At 38.9% G+C, this 22,340-nt stretch overlaps 1 protein-coding gene across 1 annotated transcript; it reads left to right on the forward strand.

Annotated features, from left to right (window-relative positions):
* Nucleotides 1-254: 254 nt before the first annotated feature.
* Nucleotides 255-21,037, forward strand: cttnbp2nla (CTTNBP2 N-terminal like a). Its single transcript, XM_084426191.1, has 5 exons — nucleotides 255-361; nucleotides 5,888-5,995; nucleotides 16,058-16,330; nucleotides 16,499-16,606; nucleotides 18,898-21,037. Exons 1-5 carry the CDS (start codon nucleotides 347-349, stop codon nucleotides 19,957-19,959), a joined length of 1,566 nt encoding a protein of 521 aa, XP_084282317.1. The 5' UTR covers nucleotides 255-346; the 3' UTR covers nucleotides 19,960-21,037.
* Nucleotides 21,038-22,340: the final 1,303 nt, after the last annotated feature.

The following is a 22,340-nucleotide window of genomic DNA, read 5'->3' on the forward strand; positions in this document are numbered from 1 at the left end:
GTCGGCTAGCTAACTCGACCCTGATACTACAAAAACTAGATTTTTTCACAGAAACCGTTTTAAATGTGTCATGATTAAAGTCATGGTGGGAGTTGAGGACCGATGATTACTTTCAGCTCTCATCGCCGCACAAAGAATCCCATCTTATAAACTTTTCACGTTAAGTCCCGCCTCCTGTCTCTGCGTCTCGTTTCTCATTGGCCCTTTGTGCCTAAACACTTCGATCTGATTGGCTGTTTAAGATGTCCGTTTGCGTTCTTTCACAGCAGATGAACTTCTTCGGTGAAGCCGATCTTCAACAACGGTGCTGCTCGATGAGCGATATTGGAAGCTGATCAAACCTGGCATGGCACCCACAACGGTGAGAATGTCCTCTTTATAACATATGACTTAATATTTATAAAGAAAGAAAGCAAGTAGAATAAAATGAGCACGAGAGGAAGAGAAAGTATTTTTTTTTTTGCAAAGACAGGATACAGATTGTATGAATAACGTTAGTCAATGCTGATTACAGTTACAAATAGCCGACAGTTCTGACAGCAACTGTTTTAAAAACGCAAAAGTAGTTTGGGGTTTTGTTATATGAGCAGCTGTACATGAAAAAAACAACAACAACAACAAAAAAAAATCGTTTTTTAAAGTAAACTGTAAACTGATTTTTTTTTTCCGTAACTGATTTTTGCTTGTCAGATCTGCATATTTGTGACAGGCCGTGTCTTAAAACGGAGTGAACTGTCTACCTAGGCAGCATTTTTGTCTATCAGTAGGCGCGTGCATCATTTTTGGCCATCAGAAATGAGTCCAGAAATGCACATATGATGCCCTAAACTGCATTCTAGATAGGCAGTACTCTGGGTTTTGAGGCATAACGCCCTAAGAATGTCGACTAAAAAGAGGAACTTTTGGTCACACTTTAGTTTCGGGTCCAATTCTCACTATTAACTAACTCACAACTACGACTCAATAAACTCCTAATTACTGCTTATTAATAGTTAGTAAGGTAGTTGTTAAAGGGATACTCCACTTTAAAATGAAAATTCTGTCATCATATACTCACCCTCATGTTGTTTCAAACCTGTATGAATTTCTTTCTTCTGCTGAACAGAAAGGAAGATATTTAGACAATAACCAGACAGTTTCTGGTCTCATTGACTTCCATAGTAGGAAAAAAATATACTATGGAAGTCAATGAGACCAGAAAACTGTCTGGTTACTGATATTCTTCTAAACATCTTCCTTTGTGTTCAGCAGGAGAAAGAAATTCATAAAGGACTGAAACAACATGAGGGTGAGTATATGATTGACAGAATTTTCATTTTAAAGTGGAGTATCCCTTTAAGTTGATGAATAGGATTAAGGGAAGTAGAATATGGTCATGCAGAATAAGGCATTAATATGTGCTTTATAAACAGCCAATATATGCATGCTAATAAGCAACTAATTAACAGTGAGAATTGGACCCTAAAATAAAGCGTTACCGAACTTTGAAATGTTTTACAGTATAGTATAAATATATTTTAATAAATACAATAAATGTTCAATATAGTAGCCTATATGCTCAAAATACCCCCCAAAAAGGCTGTATATTTTCGAAATCCTATTTGTACAGTAATATTGTGAACTATTTTAACAGTTAAAACTATTAGACTTTATGCAGTCTGTACAGCTGATCACATCAACAGGCAGTTGACATTGGGCCATCTGTTTTGTAGCTCACAAGCAGCTTGAGGATTAAATTAATTACCCTCTGACATGTCGGGTGAGCTTGGACTCAAACACTGACTGCTTCAGTCTAGCTCCAGGGGAAAAAAATGTTGGGTAATTTAAGAAGCATTTGGGCCGATGTTGAATGCTGTAGCACCCTTTAATTCAGAGAGGCATGGGCACCATTAAAGAGGAAATGCCAAATTAGTCAACCATGAAGAACACTATCGGATAATCCCCAAGTGCACATAAAAGAAAGGTTCTGTAGATGCATAAAAATGTCTTTTTATCATCTTTTCCTCACGTCCACACAATGATTCATGCTGAATCACAAGTTTTGGTAAAGAGACATTGGCTAAAAAGGCAAGTGCGTCTAGTCTACAAGTATTTTTCACACTTGATCTGTGACTGTTTAGTTCAATGCATAATATGATTTTCCTTTGGTTCTATAAAAGGCAAAGTGAAGTTGTGAAATTAGCGTGTATGTAAAGTATGGCTTTGCGTTGAAGCGCTTCAAATTAGCGCTGTTTGAACGGGTAAACCGCAAACCATGAAAGCTTTCTCGCATGCTCATGACCTCAGATCTAGCACGCAGTTCCCATCGGTGCACAATACACCGAAAGGAACCTGACTGCGATTTACAAGTACAAGTTTGACTAAAGGTTGCACAACACAGATGAAAGGGAGAATTTGAATGCACTACAAAGTACAGTAATGCGATTTTTATGGGAGCTCTGACGTGGAAGTCAAGCTTCCAAGTTTCAGCTGGAGCACAGTAGCTGGACGTCCTCCGTCTCCGGGCATATTATGTAACACTCGGAGACTCCTGGATCGTGACTTCGTGATGTGGAAACTTTGGCTAACCACACAAATCTCAGCATGAAGCACCATTAAAAGCAAAGTGGGGTCAGAGCGAAGAAATCTAGATTCAGTTTCATAAGATTATTTCAGCTGAGGCTTGCAGCGCAGGGTCAAAGCATTTATGGTGCGCAAAGCTATATGGGAAAAGTGAAATTCGATGCTTTCAAGGTTGTCCATGCGCAATTACTGAGTATTTAGTATGAGGGCTCGGAAAGGAATTTCAGTCAATCTTACCCTACCGACAACAAGTCTCTTTCACTAGCTGTCTATCAATAGAAAAGTCATGGAATGCTGCTTTAGCTTTGATGTATGAAAGATGCTTTGACTCATAAGAATACAATGGAAAAAAATGACCTGCTTTTTTTCTTTTTTCTGTGAACTGCACAGAAAGAAACACAACATGGGAATGGGAGTTTTTCCTGAGATCACGACTCTGATCTATAAGCCACTATGTTCTCGGGAAAGCCTGTTAAAGGGATAGTCATCATTTACTCGCACTGGTGTTGCTCTAATGTCGTATGCTCTTCTTTCTTTTATGGACCACAAAAGGAGAAGAAAAAAAGAAGAAAAAAATGTCCCACTCGCGCTCATCCATATAATGGCAGTGAATAACGACCAACGTCAAGCTTTAAATAAAACAAAAACTGCAAAGGTATCACAGAATGATCACATGTGTTCTGGGGATATATGATATGAAATTTTCTCAAATTTACAGAAAACCGAAATTGAATGTATTATTTAAGGAAAGTCTTGACCGTGGCCGCTGGTCTTCTTTGCACGACTTCATGACGTGCGCCTTTGTGAGACTCTATTAGCACCGCAGTTCACTCCGTCTTGCCCAGAAAATACACACAAGTTGTGAGAAATATAAAACAAAAATATAACGTGTATCCGTGTACTTTCTTCATTGAGTCAGATATCACCGGACCCGAACTCTGTTTGTCCGATGGCAGTCAGAATGACAGTTGACAGATGTGAACGCGATAACTTGTTATTATTACGAACACAACGAATATATTTATCTCAGAGACGAAGGCATAGGCCTATGGGTTGTGTTTCATGTTGCATTCAACTTGTGTGCTTTTTCTGGGCAAGTCTGCAGTGCTAATAGAGTCTCATGAATGCGCACGTCGTACAGAAAAGACCAAGGTCAAGAATTGCGCTAAATTATACATTCAATTTTAGTTTGTTTTTCACCAAACCCTATTGTATACCCCTAGAAACATTATACGGTATGGGATTAATTTGTGATACTTTTGCGGGGCATTTTTGAAAAATTCTCCTTTTGTGTTCTATAAAAGAAAGTAGGGCATACGGCATTAGAACAACACCAGGGTGAGTAAATTATGACTTCATTTTCATTTTATGGTGAACCATCCCTTTAACCCTTTGATTGCTCCAGGAGCACTGGCTAACAGTATTGCTCTTGATAAGGCTACTAACTATGGAAGCTTGTTTTCGCCACTGAATAAAACATTTTAAAAGATAATTGCGACTTTTTATCTCACAATTGCGAGTTTACATCTCGCAATTCTGACTTTATTTCTCAGAATTCTGAGATATAAAGTCAGAATTGCGTGAAATAAAGTCAGAATTCTGAGATATAAAGTCAGAATTGCGAGATATAAAGTCGCAATTGCGTCTTATAAAGTCAGAATTCTGACTTTTTTTCTCGCAATTCTGACTTTATATCTCAGAATTCTGACTTTATATCACGCAATTCTGACTTTATAACACATAATTGCGAGTTTATATCTCGCAATTCTGACATCTTTTCTCAGAATTGTGAGATATAAAGTCCAATTCTAAGGGGAAAAAAAAGACGGACTTTTTTTTTTTTTTTTACCTTAGAATAGTTTATATCTCACAATTCTGACTTTATAACACGCAATTGCGACTTTATATCATGCAATTCTGACTTTATATCTCCCAATTGCGTGATATAAAGTCAGAATTCTGAGATATAAAGTCAGAATTGCGTGATATAAAGTCGCAATTGCGAGAAAAAAAGTCAGAATTCTCACTTTAAAACACGCAATTGTGACTTTATTTCACGCAATTCTGACTTTATATCTCGCAATTCTGACTTTAAAACACGCAATTGCGACTTTATTTTACGCAATTCTGACTTTATATCTCGCAATTCTGAGAAATAAAGTCAGAATTGCGAGATGTAAACTCGCAATTGTGAGATAAAAAGTCGCAATTATCTTTTATTTTTTTTATTTTGTGGCGGAAACAAGCTTCCATAACTAACAAAAGATATAGAGACTTAATATTGTGATGGGTTTAATTCAGGCTGCCAATTTAGTGCAAGTTCTAAAAGAATAAAGTAATGAAAAAGGGCAATTTATCATGACCCCTGATCGGTACATACATTTTCCTACTATTGAAGTAATTCAGTTCTGTCTTTCACCCTGTTAAGAGCACGGCAGATACTAAATATTTATAAATGTATACAATATTTTTTTCAAGAAACCTAAAATGTGCTTCTAAAATAATTATACTACCATTCAAAAGTTTTTTTTGAAAGACATTAATACTTTAATTCAGCATAAATGCATTCAGTTGCTCAAAAGTGACAATAAAAGACATTTATGTCAAAAATATATCTATATTTTTCAATGCTCTATTAGAATAAAATAATAAAATAAATGTTTCTTGAGCAGCAAATCAGCATATTAAAATGATTTCTGAAGGATCATGTGACACTGAAGACTAGAGTAATGATGCTGAAAATTCAGCTTTCAAATAGAACACACTTATTTTAAATTGTAATAATATTTTACTATGTTACTGTTTTTACTGTATTTTTGATCAAATAAATGCCACCTTAGTGAGCATAAGAAACTTCTTTCAAAAACATAAAAAAATCTTACAGACCTCAAACTTTTAGTGTGCGAGTGACAAATATGCATGCAAGTTGATATTTAATGACACGGGTAACTGAAAACATTTGCATGCTGCATTCATACTGAAAACAAAAAGAAAAATGATTTAGTGCACTTGTTTACTGTGGGTTTGTCTAGTTTATTTCATTATAATGTGCATTGAATAAGCAGCACACTGTACAATCAAGACAAGCACATCAAGATTATAGCAGACTGCAGTCATTAGGTCTGCATATGGGAAATAAGAGAGGGGATTTGTAGACTTGGATATTGTTGCCTGACTGCGTGTTTTTCAAACAATTTATTCTAAACTTTGCTCTAATATAGTGTACCGTTTGTTGAAAACAGTCATTAGAATCCCTGAATACATTTGAGTATCATTTTGTATTTTTTCTAACACTCATTTGCTCCGTGTTTTGTTCTCTTTTCAGGAGGCGAGGCTAAACGTGGAGGCTCTGAGTAAGAGAGACGTGCTGCTGCTCTTCAGTGTTCTTGAGGGAGAGCTGGAGGCCAGAGACTTTGTCATACAGGCACTCAAGGTTAGGCTGAGAAGCGTGTGCTTGTCATTATACAGTTTGAGAGCGGCCTCTAGAGGCCAAATAAATCACTGATCCTCGCGGAGTTTGTTTTAACACGCGAGGCTGCATGCTAGCCTGGCTCCGCCCTCCTACGTACTTCTGCTCAATTTTTATTTTCCTTCAGTACGTCGTCTGGGTTTGCGGTATATTCACGGGTTTTCTCCAGCAAATTTTTACCTGTCCAATCAGCGAACAGAGGGAGTGGCTGAGAACGATGATGTTGAGGTCATACGTCACGACCAAACGTTAAACGGCAAACGTTAGCGATTGGTTATGGCAAATCCAGAGTGGCTCTGGGCAGATCCAATAGTTTTAAACTTCAACAGAGTATCCGCCTTCAAGGATGTTAAAGCAACACTATGTAGCTTTTCAACCTTAATACTATATTTCCAAGACCCTTGTGATGGTACATCGACTTACAATAGGTTGAATGACACGGCTGCCATAGCCTGATGGGGTCTATATCGCTTTTACTGGCACTATGTAACTTCGGGGTTTCGGGTAGTAACCCGAGCACAAAAAGAACTACAAAATTCGACTGCTTTACGGCATACGTCACTTCCCCCACCACTTCCTCAAATTTGGACGTGAGCGTTTACTGTCTATGGACGTGAGAGGCCAACCAGCGTTTGTTTTCCGGCTTTCGTGCGTATGTTTTTGTCATGGCCAAAGCAGCAACGGACAAAAAAAAAGTCAGAAGTAAGCCTATGTCTAAACGGCGTGTACAAGTTTGGTAGGAGCTACATTCTTGCAAGTAAATAATACATGATTAGACAGACAAAATGATCTTTTAGGCTAAGTAGCCTAATGACTGCAGGCTGATAGTCATGTTTGTTTATTTATTTTTCTGGTGAAAGTGTCTTGCCTCAGGCTATAATGCAAATCGATTTTTCAACTTTGCAGATTCATCTATGGTAGCTTGATATTATAATATTGACGATATATGGCTATTACCCACCACACAAACATTGAATTGAATTAGCATTCTGTAAAACAGTAGCCAATAGGCTACTATAATGACGCTGGCTTGTAAACGTGAGCTACGCGATCTTTTGGTGTTCGAAAAAAATAAAACCCATGAAATTATATTCATATGATATGCTGAAATAGATGCCATTGTACCTGGGATGAAGACATTTCACACGCAACACAGGCAGTCTGCCCAAGACGTGGGAACTCCTGCAGAGTTCGGGGGTATCGGCTTGTCAACAAATGCACGTGTATCCCCTGGTGTTACCTCTAGTAGAAGACAATACTGTTTCCCAACTGTAGGGGGACCCCGAGAGCAAAAGTTGCTTGGTGTTGCTTTAACGCTTGTCAATGGGGAGTGGCCAGACTCTCTGTACAAATGAAATGTACGAGAGTCTGGTAGGACCAGGCTAGCTGCATGCTGCACTGAGCGGGACAATTCCTTAATTTCAGTGCTGTGGCCTTTGTGTAGATATATAAAGATGGCCATCTTTTAGCATGACTGTTATGATTTATATGAAATGGTAACAGTTTCCATTTGCAACATTAACCAAAGTTAATAAAAGTATTGTTCATTGTTAAATTCAATATTTACTAATACATTTTTACATTTTAAAGTTGTATCTCTTAACATTAGTTAATGCACTATGAATTAACATGAATGATCAAGGTATAATTAATATATTAATATTTTTTATATTTAAAAAGTAAAGTACCGTTTATTTTCATGGCACAGTACTGTTTTTTTTCCCTTTAATTTTTGTATTAAAGTTCAGCACTTTTTTATGTGTTATGTTTGTTTTCATTGATTATCGATTTTACGAACTATCGGTTGATTAATCGGTTATCGGACAGCGTGGTTATCGTTACCAGTAAAATTCACTTTCGGTCGACCTCTAGTAGCCATATGTCATTCATCCAAAAACCCATTTGCTTTTACTTTCTGTGGATCTTTTGGAGAATCTTCACATAGCTCTCAATTTAGACCAAAAACACCATAAAGAACCACAACAGTGGTTGATATGTCCAAGTCTTCTCAAGCTATGTGATAACTTTGTGTGGACAACAGGTCAATGAACATCACATAAACATAATTAAACGAACATAAAAAATAAAAAAATCCCTGTGTCATCATGTAGAATTTATTCAGGAGCATGTGGACTTATTTAACCATTCAAGATGTTCAGATGTTCAACTACTAACAGTGCTGCATGTTTTCCGAGTAGCGGCGACCCAAGTCGTAATTTACACCATTACGGAGGCTCCTCTGTGATTGACAGCTCTTATGATCTTGTGGTGTGTATTCCTTGGAGAGTTCCCTTCATCCATACTCAACTGAGGCACGTGAATGAGAGCTGAAACATCTCAAACCAACATATAAACAAGCTGAGATTGTACTCAATAATATTCATTTAAAATACATTTTTTGTCAATACTAATAAATCAATACTTCAATAATTATATGCCTAAATTATTGTCTATTGACAGTCAGTAGTTCGCTTTCAAAAAGGTTTAACTCTTCGCACAGCAGACTAGATACCCAGGAGAGACATTATAGCTGTATCACTCAATGAAATCCAGATGTCTGTCTGGTTCATAGCTCAATCGTGCACGCTAGCATATTAACGCTAACATCCTGTTAGTGTATTAAACATCAGTGCACAGTTTATCTATGACAGAAGCTCAGTTTATATAAGATATGTAAAAGCTAAACATTTAAAAAAAAGATAATTTTAGCCTTCGTATAACCAGAAATGATGGCGTTGGCTACGCAGAGTTCTCGGTTAGCTGTGCAACAAACATCTCACACGGTTTTTGGGATAGTTAGCGAGAACCTACACTCAAATAAATGCCATAGTGATGGATATTTGAGCATACCTGCCGTTTGTTGTTCTTCCTGTAACTTAAGTGTTTTGCTATTTGCTGCCTTTCCAATTTAACAGCATTCTCAAGTTATTTTCAATTCAACGTTCATCGACTTTTAATTAAAACCGACTGGATCTCATTTTACCCATCGGACTTTTTCTGTTTAAGACTCCTACTACATTCCAGCACTGTTGCTGGGCCTCATCCCACTCTTCTGGTGGACACCAGGCTACTTACAAACGCAGCTCAGCAGACGCAACTACTCTTTTTTTTAAAGTACTTTAAAGTACCAATTCAATAGCGATTTAGTACTATTATATTGGTGAATCTCACACACAAAAAAACTGTTGTTTGATTAGGGTTGAAGCAGAACAGTGGCTCTCCAGGATCATCCCTGATGTACACAATAAGTGCATTGTATCAAATAATACATTTAAATGTAGGGCATAGTAGTTAGAGACACCTAATATAAAGTGGGACCCATATTATATACATAAAGTGGATTTACTTATTTGGCAATTTAGGAATGACTCAGAATCAGCCAGACAGTGAGCAAGACAACTTCCTTTTTGAGCATATCATCTGCGTCAGTACAAACGGCAATACTCTGGGCCCCTGGTTTTATTCCAAAATGTTATTTGTTCTCTGCATAAACACGCACAAACATGTCAAACATTATTACGCACATTTCCTGCTGTCTAGTATTAGCTTTAAAAGTAAAAGTAAAAGCTTTAAACTTTATTGTAGTGCCGTTGGTTCATCTGATCATGTTAGCACGGTAATAAAACTCAGCATCTGTGCTCTCAGATCATGTTTTTTTGTGGTAAAGCTGTCTGGAAGGCTGCACAGATATTATCTGCTGCATTCCTGTTCTTTAAAGCATTGGACTGAGGCTATGCGAGTGTCACAAACGGTAGATTTTGGGTATTAACCGCTCTTCTGAATCACTTTTAAGTGACTTCTTAAGTAGATAGCGTATATTTAACCCAACTGCATATTTCTTCTAAAACTCTCTGTGGTTTTTAGGGGCGATGTTCTGGCATGCTGGGATTACAATCTCTGTCACTCATTGCCTGCTTTGAATGAGGTCATTAAGGCATGACTTTTCTGCTTCGACTCTCTCAAACACATACACGCATTACAATTGTCCCTTATGCATTTGGTCAAAAGAAAAAATCAGGAGGGCAGAAGTAACATCACAACAGCCCCTAATCTCGGTATAACTTCATTAGCCATGCTAATGGTACATACAAACACAATTCATTATTTCCTTATGGTGCTTTCTCTGAAAAAAAAAAAAAAAACTGGAACTAAATAGTATTTTGCTCAAATAATCGTTTCCATATTTATTTATGCCCCTTAGCAGCGATTGACTTTTCAAGGAAAACTTGAAAACATTTCATGACTAACAAGAAAATAGTTTTAAATAGTTAGACATTGAGTTCAAGAAAGAATGCCTCCCAGGTGTCCATCTCAAAGTTGAAAATAAGTGAATCTTCAAAAGTGAACATTCAAAAATAGCTTCATATGTTTTTTGTTTGTTTTTGTCATTTGAGGAGCTAGCATGTTGGGAGTGCAAATAGCAGATACCTGAAGTATCTCACTGTGTTGTTTACCTTAATCCCTGGTCTCTTTAATTTTATTAGTGAAGATATATGTTATCTTTCTCTATCAGGTACACACGCTCTCTCTCTCTCTCTCTCTCTCTCTCTCTCTCTCTCTCTCTCTCTCTCTCTCTCTCTCTCTCTCTCTCTCTCTCTCTCTCTCTCTCTCTCTCTCTCTCTCACACACACACACACACACTTTCTTGTACATCTATCTTTATGAGGACATTCATTGACACAATGCAATCTCTAGCCGCTTACCCTAACCTTACCCATCACAACTAAGTGCCTTACCCGAACCCTTACCCTAAACCAACCATTAACCTAATTATAATCTTATCCCTAAAACCAAGTCTTGACCCTCAAACAGGCCTTTAAAGGGGTCTCAGAAAGTGAGGACCGGCCAACATGTCCTCACTTTACTCTCTTTGTCCTCACTCTAATGGTCTAAAACTCAAACTGGTGCTCACAAAGATAGTTGTACAAGTACACACACACACACACACATAAAGGTTGTTTGAAGGCACCAGACTGGCTGACTTATCTTAAGTCATTAGTAAGGTTAATCTTCCCAAGGCCCCCGTAATTGCTCAAGCTTTTAGCCTAAAAACACACACACACACACACACACACACACACACACAAAGCATCATACATATAGAATGGAAAGTAGACATCCACTAACTTGACAAACAAAAGATTTTGCATACAGAACAGCTGTTGTTTATTTGGAGCTTACATTGCCTTGTATTAAAGTAAATAGCTTGAATAGTACTTTCAAGTCCCTTTATTTTAGATTAGATGTTGTGCCAGATTTGTATTGCCGAATAGAAGAAGAAAACATAATAATCAAGAAAACATAATAATCTATAATAAAATATATAGAATAGAATAAAATAGATCAGAGAGTCGTGTATCAAAGTACAGCAACGACACATTGTCATTTAAATAAAGGCCATGAAATTCTTCTTTTTAGGACTAGACTAAATGCAACTTTTAGTCTGATTCTTCTTTTTAAACATCTAATACTGGATGTTTGTGTTGGGCTTATTTTGTGTGAATTAGAAGAGCTTCCAAGACAGCAAAAAGTAGCTATGTAATTCTACAGGTCTCGTTACCATTCTGTCTTTCTTTTCTTTCCTGTTTTGTTTTTGACTTTCTTTAAACTGACCTGTGTCATATATATGTTGCAATCCCTTTTTACCTTTCTTTCCCCCACTTTTCTTTTCGACTTCACTATCAATTTAAATCAAAGCGGTTAAATAAGATTTTACTTATTATGTAACAGCTCCTAGATGCTTATCTTCAAGATGTCTACTTCAGAAACGCCTTTCCTAACTTTTTTTTTTTTTCCTTCAGTTTCTCTTTTTTCCATATAATTTACAGGATGTTTTCTAAAACGGGGAATTTAGCCCTTTGATTTGCCCACTAACTTCCAATATGTTTCAGTAGGGAATACATCACAACTGGAAAGAAAATTGCATTCAGCAAAGACCAATGGCATTCATCTTTAAAGCTGCTGTGTGTATTTTTACAGTATTAAAATGCTTTTTAAAGCACCAAGCTTTCATTAAAGTATTGGTGATAAAGTTACCCACCTTCACTCTCATATTCTCCTATGTCTTGTTAAGCACCTCCAGGTTTTACTCTCTTTCTACCTCACCCTTTCTGCTTCAGAGACTGTAAAACACTCGTTCATTGTGTCACGTCTGCACAGCACATTTATCTGTTCTAGCATCAGCACCAAAGAGGTTCACAGAGAATCAAAGTACACACTTGTTTACCACATTCATCATGGCTAGTGTGTGAGTTTCTGATAATCCGGTTTCTGTAGACTTTGTTGTTGCTGAACTTTAGTAAACCATTAAAACACAAATACTCTCACACACACTTACCAGATGGACATCACATGCATGTTACAACTTGAATCTATCAATCTAAGAGCAGATGAGTCGAGTAGATTTAAAGGGATACTCCACTTTTTTTGGAAATAGGCTCATTTTACAACTCCCCCAGAGTTAAACAGTTGAGTTTTACCGTTTTCGGATCCATTCAGCCGATCTCCGGGTCTGGCAGTATCACTTTTAGCATAGCTTAGCATAGATCATTGAATCGGACAAGACCATTAGCATCTCTCTCAAAAAATTTCCTATTTAAAACTTGACTCTTCTGTAGTTACATCGTGTACTAAGACCGACGGAAAATGTAAAGTTGCGATTTTCTAGGCTGATATGGCTAGGAACTATACTCTCATTCACGCGTAATAATCAAGAAACTTTGCTGCCGTACCATGAGTCCAGCAGGCGTAATGACATGACGCAGCGCCTGAAAATAGTCCCCAGCTCGGTAACTTCCAACGTGACCGGGACTAAGTTTGTCTAACCTATTAGACCTATTTTCAGGCGCTGCGTCATATCATTACGGTCATTTTTTTGAGAGAGATGCTAATGGTCTTGTCCGATTCAATGATCTATGTTAAGCTATGCTAAAAGTGGTACTGCCAGACCCGGAGTTCGGCTGAATGGATTCGAAAACGGTAAAACTCAACTGTTTAACTCTGGGGGAGTTGTAAAATGAGCCTATTTCCTATATCCCTTTAACAATGCAGTAGAGAAGCAGAGAACCGCACTGTCATTTCTGTCATATATATATATCATGACATGTTAAAAGCAGTCTTAAAAACTTTTAAACTGTTCTATTCTACTATATACAGCTTTGTGACTGATAATAATTATTTATGGTCAGTAAATTTTCATCCTCCATTGGCAGGTGTGGAAAAACGTTAATGATGGTCCCTGGTGTGTGTTTAGATGCATATATCCATCTGTGTGTCTTTACCTCTCCTCCTGACATTAATTTTCATACCTCTATTCCCTGTAGACGTCTAGTCATTTTTCAACAGCTCCCACTCTCACAGCTTTCAGCTGGTATCACCAAACATGCCATGTCATTCCAAACTACCCTGAAGGAGGTGGAGTATTTCATCCCTCTTTTCTTTTTACATTTAAGCTCCAAACCTCTTTTGTTACAACCAAAATACGTTTATAAGTTTATAATAAACTAGCATCCTAAAGATCCCGATATACTTCTAGCGAAATCGAAGAACAAACGTTGAAACAGCTTGCCGAAGTGAACTTTCCGGAAAAGTTCGCTCCGACTGGTAAAAACCTTCGAACTACCATTGGTCTGTGGCGATGATGTAATAGGTAGGTGTGCTCTGAAGCTCCGCCTTCTTTGACGTGGAAGTCTTCTCCGGTTAATTTCTTCCATTTAGTTTGTCGCAGTCAGACGTCTCAGTATAAACATGAATACACTGGAGAGCCACTTTATAGTAATTCTAATTGAAAGAGACACTGAGACAAAAAATCTGATATTTTAATCACATCTGACAGAGATCGGAATTTTTCTGCACACGTGTAAAAACAAAAATCCGCACGAGATCCGATTTTTTCTGCAATCTACATTATAGGCTGTTTCTAAGCAATGAGGTGTTAACTTTGCTGTTTTCGTAAATAAACTGACAAGCTTTACTATTACATGCAGACTCACACAGGTAATTCACACTTACAGTCTCTCTCTCTCTCTCTCTCTCTTGTTAATTCCTTTAAATTCATTCAAATAAATGAAATCTTACCGCGCTACTAAAATAAGAACGAAAATTAACGCTAATTTCCTGTCTATTTCTGTTCAGTCAGATTTTGCGCTGCTAACACATCCATTAACTTGTAGCTTTTAACTTGTCCATGCTGGCAAATAATCATGGCCACACGACGTGTATTATAAATCATTTTAGTACGACCATTTAAAACCATGTTGCATAGTAAAGTGATCACCAACAGAATCATTTTGGGGCGGGAATTAATGTAAACACAGATATCGGATACCAGTCAAGTCTAAAGTGAATGTAAACAGGTGGGATAAACAAAATATGGTCAAAAGATCAGATCTGTGCATGAAGACTTGCAGTGTAAATATCAGCCTGACTAGAGTTCTCAACGGGCCTGAAAATTACAACCCGACCTGGCCCGTGGCTTTTAAAGCCCGGACCCGATGTAACCCGACACATAAACATGAATCCTCTGCCCGAACCCGGCCCGCGGCCCGATGCTGCGGCAGAATTTTTTTTTCTCTCATAAACGTATTATCATGACCAGCAGATGGGAATTCAAATCAACCTTTAATGTTCACACCTTTTAACAATACAAACAATACAAACAACTGAAACAATAAACTTTAAATATATAAATAGGCTGTAGTAGCGACGGTGAATTCACCTGCGGCAAGTTTACTTCTCACCAACTCCATCTTCTCCTCCAGACTAAAGGCGTGCACGCAGCGGCGTCAGGTCTGCCCCCGCCCCTCTCCATGATGCACGTTACACGCAGCAGCCAGACTTTCTTTACGGTGAACAGCAGCGATGATTAATAAATGTTTTATTTATTTTTTTGAGCGGAAAAGATTAAGCCCGAGGTCCGACCCGACCCGAGTCATTTGATTATATTTTCGACCCGAACCCGCGGGTCCCGTCGGGTTTGTCGGGCCGACCCGACCCGTTGAGAACTCTAAGCCTGACACTATTTCTTCATGTTCTCTAAAGTCATTTGCTTTAAAGCAATATATTGTATAAAATGGTATATAAATAAACGTGACGTGACTGGAGCACCAAATTGCTGGGCTCGTGCAAACACGTCGCTATGATCAGACGCTTTCTTAACTGCTGTTTTCTCACCCTTGGCTGTGTGTTTAGTTTGGTGTTGAAAGGAAATCACGCAGTACATATTTACATATCTAATCGCCGCTCACAGGGATGTTTGCTAACAGTATACCGCTGCGGGGTCGGGGCCTTTATGCATCACTGTCTGGGCAACCCTGGGTAACTTTAGCAAGAAAGTATTTTTTTTTCTCTGTTGGTCTGGAATTGTCAACATTACTTGAACCCTGTAATATAAGACTCTTCCTAGCTATTGGTGACTCTCTTTACTGTTCAACAGTTCCTTATCCTTATCCTTGTGGTGTTGTTGTTTTTTTCTGGGTCAAATCTGAGCCCTTTTAGTTCAGAGTCATTTCAGGAGGTATTAAATTACTCCAGCTGGAACTTTTTTTGGTGTCCCATTCACTGCATTGACCCTACCTAGACTGCAGCAATTGTTTTCATCCCTATATGGACCCCTTGCTTGACCTCTTGCTTAAAACAGCAAACACAGAGAGCTGAACACATACACACACTCACACACATATACACAGAGCCTTAGAGAATGGTTAATGTTGCTTTTGGCAGGGTCATATGCTCTGTATCATCTCATTTCCTGTTTAGAAAGCAAGTATGGACTGAGCGTGTCTGTGTGAAAGAGAAAAAAGGAGGCCGCTTTACAAGACTTGCAAAATGAAATGGAAGCTACAAAAACGAGCCACAAACTCCCCTTAATACGACGATGTCAGAACTCAAATAGCTGTTTCATGTCAAAAGATTATGGACATTTTGATCTCTTTAAACACATTGTTTAAACTGAAATGTGCAGATGTTTAATAAAATCCATCTTAAATAATCAAATAAATCCCTGTTCCTGTCTCCTTCTCGCTACAGGCCCAGCGTAGAGATTCCAGCATGTGGGAGAGATATGGCAAATACAACCTGAGCGACCCGTTCCTGGCCCTGCAGAGAGACAGCGAGGTCCTCCAGAGCTCCGGCCAGACCAGGGGAGATGGAGGAAGCTCCTCCCAGAGACGAGAGGGGGTCTGTGGGGCCACGGCTCGCTTGGACCCTTTAGCGGTGCTGAAGCTGGTGGTCGGACACTGCAGAAGGATGCAGGAGAAGATGCTGAAACAGCTGGCAGCTGCCGAGAACAGACACAGGAGGGTGAGTTTACTGCATAATAGCTAAAAGCCACTGTCATCATCGTTACTGATGTGAACATCATATCGTTTAAATTGGATTTACCACAGTGTAGCAGGTCAAGGAGAGATTGGATTGGTTTATAAGCTAATCTTTGTCTCTATTTCTGTCGCCCCTCTGTGGTGGTTTCAGGTCATTGCTGATCTGGAGGAGGAGAAGAGAAAGCATGCTGAGGACACTGCTGAAGGAGATGATGTCACTTACATTCTGGAGAAGGAGAGAGAGCGCCTCCTGCAGCAGGTACAAAGAACTGATCGTATTGTAGTCATCTTAGGGCCCTTTCACACCTACCTTGTCTGGTCCGGATTTTCGGACTTTTCAGTTTGGTCCGAATCAAAATTACAGGTGTGAAACCTCCCCCGGACCATGGTCCGGACCAAACAGACGAAATTTGGTCCTACGAAAAGAGGTAGTCTTGGTCCGGATCAAACTGAACAAAGGTTTGGTTCGTTTCTAGTGTGAAAGCATTTTCTTTTTGGTTCGGACTTTCAGACCATTTACAGGAAGTTCCGGTGGTTCCCGCGTAGCCTAAACAACTGAAGAAGAATATTGTGCAGATCTGTCAGTCCTGCCCACAGCGTTTCTTCCAGCTGATTCACACGCGCGCGCACACACACACACACACACACACATATTTGTCCTGCGTCCCTCCGGCGACGATAAAATGTTCTCACAACGAGGACGTTCATTTGGCGAATTTGAAGTATAGTTGGTGCTGCAGGGATTAATGCCATAATAATAAAAGTATAGTGGCAACGATATGCGCCTGTTCTTTCATTCTTGTCAAAGTTACCCGCCGAATTGACAACACGCCGATGTCAGACGCACGTCCGTTTACAAACCAATCAATGTCAAGATGCAGCCCATATAGATGACGACAACAGGACGCAAATACGTCATGTAAAGTTCTTTAGTGCGCTCGCATAATTGCAATGTGAAACCAAACCAAAACTAACAGAATGTATACAATGTATCAAAACATGAACTTTGGTCGGACCTTGGTGCGGACTTTCAGGTGTGAAAACACCCTAACACTTTTGGTGTTATATACAAAAATGTGCACATTTAATAAGATGATGCCAAGCTTGCATATGTAAATGTGTAAAAATCATTAAAAAAACACGTTTCAATATATATTTTAATAGAGCAAAGACTCATTTTGATTAAGGTAAAGGAAAAGTGTAGCCTGTTTCCTAGGAGTACCTCAAATTAAGGGCGTTTTCACACCTGAAAGTCCGCACCAAGGTCCGAACCAAAGTTCATGTTTTGATACATTGTATACATTCTGTTAGTTTTGGTTTGGTTTCACATTGCAATTATGGGAGCGCACTAAAGAACTTTACATGACGTATTTGCGTCCTGTCGTCGTCATCTATATGGGCTGAATCTAGACATTAATGATTGGTTTGTAAACGGACGTGCGTCCGACGTCAGCATGTTGTCAATTCGGCGGGTAACTTTGACAAGAATGAAAGAACAAACGCATATCGTTGCCACTATACTTTATTATTATGGCTTTACTCCCTGCAGCACCAACTATACTCGAGACTAGTTCAAATTTGCCAAATGAACGTCCTCGTTGTGCGAACATTTTATCGTCGCCGGCAGGACGCAGGACATATATATGTGTGTGTGTGTGTGTGTGTGTGTGTGTGTGTGTGTGTGTGTGTCGGCGCGCGCACGCGCGGTGTGAATCAACTGGAAGAAACGCTGTGGGCAGGACTGACAGATCTGCACAATATTCTTCTTCAGTTGTTTAGACTACGCGGGAACCACCGGAACTCCTGTAAATGGTCTGAAAGTCCGAACCATACAGAAAATGCTTTCACACTAGAAACGAACCAAACCTTTGTTCAGTTTGATCCAGACCGAGACTACCTCTTTTCGTAGGACCAAATTTCGTCTGTTTGGTCCGGACCGTGGTCCGGGGGAGGTTTCACTCCTGTAATTTTGATTCGGACCAAACTGAAAAGTCCGAAAATCCGGTCCAGACAAGGTAGGTGTGAAAGGGCCCTAAGATACCACAGAAAGTTTAGTTCATTAAAAGACCTGATTGTTAAAGCCTTTGTCAAAAGGTGTTTTATTTAACACAGTATTGAATTAAACATGCTTTTTATACACATAAAATTTCAAATAAATGCTGTTCTTTTGAACTTTCTACTCATCAAAGTCTGTTTTCAACATTGATAATAATAAGAAATGTTTCTTGAGCTGCAAATCATTCGAATGATTTCTGAAGGATCATGTGACAGAAGACTGAAGTAATGATGCGGAAAATTCAGCTTTGCATCACAGGAATTATTAAAATTGTAATAATATTTCTGTTTTTACAGTATTTTTGAGTAATTTATTTTGAGTAAATGCAGCATAAGAGACTTTTTAAAAACATTTAAAAATCTTACAGACCTTAAACTTTTGAACAGTAGTGTATATTCTCTGAAAAAATGTCTTATCTTACTAAATGTTTTTGTGTAAATCTGTGAATCTATCAGTGTATTTCGATCTGATTTAGTTTTTATACACATGTTTAGTTGGAGTTCGAGAAGGCAAAGACGCCCCGAATGGAGAGGGAGAACAAACGACTGCACGATCAGTTAGAAGACCAGCGAGTCCAGCATAAACAGCTCATGACGGCGCTGAGTCGGGAATGCAAACGCTCCGGCACCCGCGCACACGAGGAGTCCCAGCGTGCCAACGAACTCAGCCATCGCCTTGATCGCGAGCGAGCGGCCAATCAGACTCTGAGGGCGGAGCTTGAGGAGGAAAAGAAGCGGGCTATGCAAATAGAGGCGAAGCGAGAGGAGCTGTTGGCCGAGTTTGACACTGAACGGGAGCAGCTTGGGCTGAGAATACGGAAAGAGGAAGCACGCTGTAACGCGCTACAGGAAGAACTAGAGCGATTGAGGAGAGAGATGAGGGATGCTGAGGAGAGATCAGATAAGACCAAGACAAAAATGAACGGACATCTTACTCCTCCAGAGGAAGATGCGAGTGTTGAGAAGCAGAGTATGTTAACCAACGGGAGCTCTCCGACCGGTTCACAAGCTCACAGCCCTACGACAAGCAATCAGTCACCAGACGTGCCTAGTGTACAAGCTGCGTATCAGGCTGGCATCAACCAGCGCTTCCACGCAGCCCGTCACAAGTTCCAAGGCACCAGTGATCAAGATTCTCAGGCCGTCTCTTCCCCTCCGAACAGTCCGCAGGACCCTTTGCCCTGTGTGGCTCCACCAGACAACGTTTCACCTAAACAAGCAGCCCGCAGCACCGTCACACAGGTCCTGAGTCGCTTCAGCACTCAGCAAGGTCCCAGCACACCAACATCCCCCAACAGTTCCCCTTTCGGCACAGATTACCGCACGTTGGCCCACTCTGGGATGTTGTCCCCCACCATCAGGTCTCCAACTATTCCCAGAGCCGACAGAGGGAACCCACCTCCGCTCCCACCCAAGAAACCAGGCCTCGCCGAAACGCCTCTTTCTCCGGCCACCCTGCGAGCTGCTCACTTGGCTCAAATGTCGTCCGGTTGCGGACACAGCTGCAACCCAAAGAGCAGCAAAGAACCAGACCTGGTGCTGTCATCTAGCGGCTAGCAAGCACAAATGATGAACGATCACGTCAAACACTGTTGATTTCTTTTTCTAAGGGATGTTTCAGGTTTTTTAAATCATTTTGGAAGATTTGAATGATATATTTTCTATGTAAATCTGCAATGTTACAATATCTCATTGAAATGCATGTTGATTGTGTGCATGAATACATTATACATTCTGCGTTTTCTGTATGTCATCCATGAGAAAATAAGACTTGTTTATCGCTGACAATCACCAGCTTCTATAAATAGTTTTATATATTGTTATTCTGACAAATATTTATATTTAGGCACACTACCATTCAAAAGTTTGGGGTCAGTAAGAAATTAATATTTTTATTCAGGAAGGACGCATTGCATTAATAAAGACACTAATGCTACAAGTTTCAATTCATCAAATAATCCTGAAAAATTTCATGGTTTCCACAACAACAAAAAATTATTATAATAATATTTTTCACAATAATAGATTTTTTTTTAGTCAAATAAATGCAAAATTGGTGAGCACAAGATACTTTCCGAAACATTTTAAAAAAAGTTACCAACCCCAAACTTTTGAACTTCTGACCATTTTACCCTTCCCTGTCATCTGGTTTATACACTGAACTATATATTTACAGATTGCATGTGCAAACAATCCTTTGCTTTCTCACATAGCAGTTTGTTTTTTGTATATCTAAAGACATTGGATATTTAGCCTAAATATTCACATCTCGCTCAGAATCATGTTACAGATGTTTGTATCACCTTATAATGTTTTGTTCTGTTTATCTTTGAAGTTTTTGTATTCTTTTTGCGATCTGATATGAATGTTATTATTTTTGTAACCAATATCATCTATAAATTCTTTGTTAAACTTGTAGACATGGGCTGGAAAATATTTTAGATTTGCATATCTGTACCGCCTAAATCCAGCCAGCAGGGGCCACTGGGTGGTAAAGTTACAGTATCACCCATCCTCAGCCATTCATAGGCTAACACTAGCACACACTAGCTTACTGCGCAGTATACACTGTATACTGCATTCTATTTTGTAAACAAATAGTATGCAAAATAAAGTTATTTTGAGATTAAATCTGATTTTGTGTATAAATGTGATACTTGTGGTAGTCGGAGGTCAGGGGTGCATTGCATTATATCAGAGTATTAATTTTAACATTAAAGGCTAAAGTAAATTCAAATTGACTTTATTATGTTAATTTTATGTGCTGACACTATATATTGACTTCATGATCAGATCGGCAGTATACATTCAGATTTGTACAAATTGTATTAAATATTATTTTTTTCATACATATTCAGATTTAAAACCTATAATGACTTTTTAAGTAAAACACACCTTGAATGTGTTTATTTTGCAATAATGACTGGCTGATTATATGTTATCCTGCCTAAATGGCTATTTACCAAATTATTTGATTGAAAGTAAAATATTAAGTATAAATTGATTTATGATCTGGGAAGAAATAGCACAAAGTACTATTAAAAACATGAAGCACAGCTATGTACGAAATGTAGAAAGCCACGTTTTTTTGGTCTGATTTTTACCAATCAGAATCAAGTCTTCCAGAGAGTTATCTAATAATGAATGTTATTAAAAAATTGTTACCTCTTAATGAGCTGATCATATGCAAGTCAGCATGAAACAGAAGTTGCTATAGTCTTTTCTTCCCTACTTTGACGTATATCCAAGTGAAACTGAATCTCAAGGAAAATGTAGGGGCGGGACTTGATTTTGTCCATGAGGAATTGATTGGATGGTTGTGGTTTACTATTGGTCGATCTCATGTGAGTGACAGGTGGTCCCGCCCTCGCGCCAGTAAACACGTCATCAGAGAAAAGAAGAGATGACACTGTAAGAGAGTTATTTCGATTAAATATTACAAGGCCACATTCATTTAAACAAATAAATAATGATATGCACAGACTAATCAGTTATAGTAAATATTCCATAAAAATAAGCGTTAACAATTTTGCTTTTATTGGTGACTTTAAACACATACTTAATCAGAAATGAGTCAATGTCAATGTATGATTCTCATTTTGACGTTATAATGAAAGCACAACCTGACCCTTAGATCTTCCAGCATCTGCTGTCTTAAACTCGGGACAAAGCGTGTGAAAAATGTGTATGCATCACAAGCATCCATGTGAGACTAACAGGAGCAGGGATCACAGTTTAACCAGCCAGGAGCCTCTCCCTAAATCCTAAATCCCCTCTTTATGTGTGTGTATATGTGTGCGAGTGTGTGTGGCCCGGGAAACAGCGAAGCAAACACGCATGAAGTATGTGCCACTCTGCCCCCCTGGTCACAATGGTCTTACCGGGTTCCAGTCAAGCGCAAATTCACTGCTTATTTCGTTTAAAACTGGGCTCAAAAA

This window comes from Rutilus rutilus (assembly GCF_951802725.1).
Source record: "Rutilus rutilus genome assembly, chromosome: 12".
Classification (NCBI taxonomy): domain Eukaryota; kingdom Metazoa; phylum Chordata; class Actinopteri; order Cypriniformes; family Leuciscidae; genus Rutilus; species Rutilus rutilus.